This window comes from Populus euphratica, unplaced genomic scaffold (assembly GCF_000495115.2).
Source record: "Populus euphratica unplaced genomic scaffold, PopEup_1.0 scaffold95.1, whole genome shotgun sequence".
Classification (NCBI taxonomy): Eukaryota; Viridiplantae; Streptophyta; class Magnoliopsida; order Malpighiales; family Salicaceae; genus Populus; species Populus euphratica.
Window position 1 is genome coordinate 1351338 of NW_011499885.1, and position 3117 is coordinate 1354454.

The following is a 3117-nucleotide window of genomic DNA, read 5'->3' on the forward strand; positions in this document are numbered from 1 at the left end:
TCGGCAGCGCCCACAATACTGCCTTCTGCTTTTCTGTTCACCATTCCAGCCAAGACCGGTGAAGTTAATGTATCCATATTGGAGCAGAATTTGGCTAAAATGTATTATCATATGAAATGTCATTGATTGACAACCAAAGAACCACCACAAAGAAAACTATATGCCTCATTAGTCGTGCTTTATCCAGAACTGGTTCGTCTGTTGCTCAGTACCAGTAGGCAACAACCTTGACCCCCTAAACACTTTAGGATTGTGATTCAGTGCCCCAGAATTTACAATTCTTTCTGTTATCTAAACTTTAAGTCTTCTAATTTTGCTAGCAACCTTTTGCTTCTCACAGAACAAAAAAACACATGCTTGATTATTTAAAGCGTCCAAGCATGCAGATTCAATCCAGTGACTGATCAATCTAAATCTACAAGGGACTACAGCATTAGTAACTCTTCAAATGTCTAGACTGGGATCGGATGCTCGTGTATGAATTCCCAATCCAAAAAGAAAGAAATTGTTTTATTTCCATTAACGTGCACGGTTTTTCCACAGAAACTTAGTTGCCCAACATTCTAGGAAGCACTAGTATGTAATTTGAGGATCTAGAATAGAGTCTGTAATCTGCAGCCGTGCCTCTTGAGTTCTCTAATGACCCTATCAATTCTGTACTAAGTAGGTTGTATGGGCCACAACACTGGATAGGAAGAACAAAGTACATCCTCTGCTTCTGCTTTTTCAAGGAAAACAACATAAGAAAATACTAAATAAACAGTAATCGCTGGAACGCCGAAATACCTTAATTTCAATCAAAATCACTAAATTAAGCACGAGATCATGTCATTATGAAGCATAATAACAAAGACAAAAGATAAAAAGATAACACTGGAGTGAAAATGGCAACTTTCAATTTCTAATCTTTTGTTCACTATATTCGATGATCCAATAATACAAGTCATTACAACCAATATAGAGAAAGATAAGATATATCCCCATAAAATCGGAACGATTGTAGTAAAAACAAATGTAAAAAAATTAGCAATAATGTTTGAATTCCTGTAAAAGTGCTTCCTCTAACAAAAACTGAGACTCTTCCATCAACTCAGGACTCAATCTGAACATCAAAACACAAAACTCCATCTGATTAAGTGCTCCATCACCATCAAAATCACCTTCTCTTAACATACACCTTAAATCATCATCACTCAAATCTTGCAAACCCAATAAAGCTGAGTTCTTTTTAAGACTATCAAAAGTGATGACACCCTTTTCACTATCCACCAAAAGATTGAAACCGTTGCATAGTTCTCCTATAAGACCGTCACCACCTAGCTTGTTGGCCATAAGAGGCAAGAAATCTTCAAAATTTGAAGAGGAAGCCATCTTTCTATATAAAGAAAGGTGTAAACTATAAACAGAGGAAAATAGAAACTTTGTTTGTGGGTATTTGAGAGATGGATGTTTAGGTTCATGGCTTTGGTTCATATATATATATAGGGAATTGGGATTTCGAAGAAGGAGAGGCCATGGGAGACAGCTACGGGACAGGTCATGGAGGAAGGAAGGTCAAGACCACGTTCTTTTCCCCCGGGGAACTGCTGCCTAGCACCTACGAGTTTCGGGGAAGGTTGATCGGGGGTAAGGTGGTCATTCCACGGGAAGCCTGCAGGCCTGTTCTTGGGAACTTTCTGATGGAAAGTAGGGGTAGAATGGACAATTCGTATAAAGAAGGTATTCTCTTGCGGACCTTCGCGGACAATCTCAATTGCAGGATACAACTTGCTAGTATCATTTCTGTGATTCTACTTCTGTTGTCTATGGCATGCCAAGATTAATTCTTTATCTACATTTATAGAAATATATTTATCAGAAATATTTTTTATGATTAGAACTGTGAACAATATTTATATATCTGCATGCAATCTCAGTTTGTTAAAGAATCATCTATTAGATGAGATTTTTTTAATTAAAAGTTTTTTAATCTTAAAAATTATATATATTTAATTATTTTATATTTAATTTTCATTAAATAAATAAAAATAATAAAATTTGAATTTAAAACTATTTACTCATAAAAATTATGATACTATATTAAAAAAATAGTTTTAATCTAATAACTTAAGATTATATTACATTATTTATATTATTTTTAATATAATTATATACTTTTTATATCAATAAAATATAATAATTTTTTAATTATTATTTTAAAATTTCTTGAATTTTTAATATTCTACCAAACCCCTCACACAACATTTTTAATTATTCAACATATAAAATGTAAAATTATTAGTTTTTAAAATAGATATGTAATTAGAAACGATCGCTGCGATGAGGTGGAGTGGATGTCATCGAGAGTCGGAGGAAAAGGGAAGTTATTCTCCGTTATCAACCTGTATGATGTCATGGTGTCCGAAATTTTGCTTCAACTTTTTGACGTGAGGGGCAGGCCACGTGGTCAATCTGCGTGAAGCCGACCATTTACCGTCAAAGAGTTCACGCTCAATGCTTAGATCACAAGAGCTTCTCCTTCTTGGATTGGGCCTTTTATAAAAAACCCATCAAATGCATGAGCCCTTGTGGCCAGGGTCCGGTCTCCGTTGACTCTTTCTGCTATGTTCTTTGTTTGGGTTCCATTCTTTTTTTTTTAATCGAGTCCATATGCCTTGGGCATGTAGGAGAAACGCTTAAATGGAAGCTCTGCTTTCTAGTGATATCTGTTCTTTTTCTTTCTTTTCTTTCTTTTTTTAATGCCTTCTGTACAGTTCTTTTCTAATAATTCAAGACTCTGTACAGAAGGCATGCATCTTAATCGCTGCAGAGAAAGACTACTTGGGTTGTTCACCTTTTATTTTCATAATAAATTCTTCTTATATAATAGGATGATCCAAGGATATTTGAGCCCTGCATGTGAGGGTTTAAGTTTATTTTAGGCCTGGTAAAGCTAATAATCCAAGTTATTTTGTATTCTGTGATATGTGAGATTCAAGGATAGTTAGGTATTAACATGTCTAAATATCACATGTATACTATGATATACCCTGCATTGCAATAGATGTTCAAGTGTCATGTGCGTATAGAAAGTATGTTTAGCACTGAGATAATAATCCAGCATTGTATGTACACAAG

General features: G+C 34.7%; 1 protein-coding gene across 1 annotated transcript; it reads right to left on the reverse strand.

The window, feature by feature from the left end:
• Positions 1–874: 874 nt before the first annotated feature.
• Positions 875–1681, reverse strand: LOC105130216 (calcium-binding protein PBP1-like). Its single transcript, XM_011032619.1, has one exon. It carries the CDS (start codon positions 1471–1473, stop codon positions 1024–1026), a length of 450 nt encoding a protein of 149 aa, XP_011030921.1. The 5' UTR covers positions 1474–1681; the 3' UTR covers positions 875–1023.
• Between the last annotated feature and the right edge of the window lie 1436 nt (positions 1682–3117).

What these genes read in the sequence shown, in the direction of transcription:
- LOC105130216 (XM_011032619.1), bottom strand. Translation starts at nt 1,473, where the DNA reads ATGAACCAAAGCCATGAACCTAAACATCCATCTCTCAAATACCCACAA.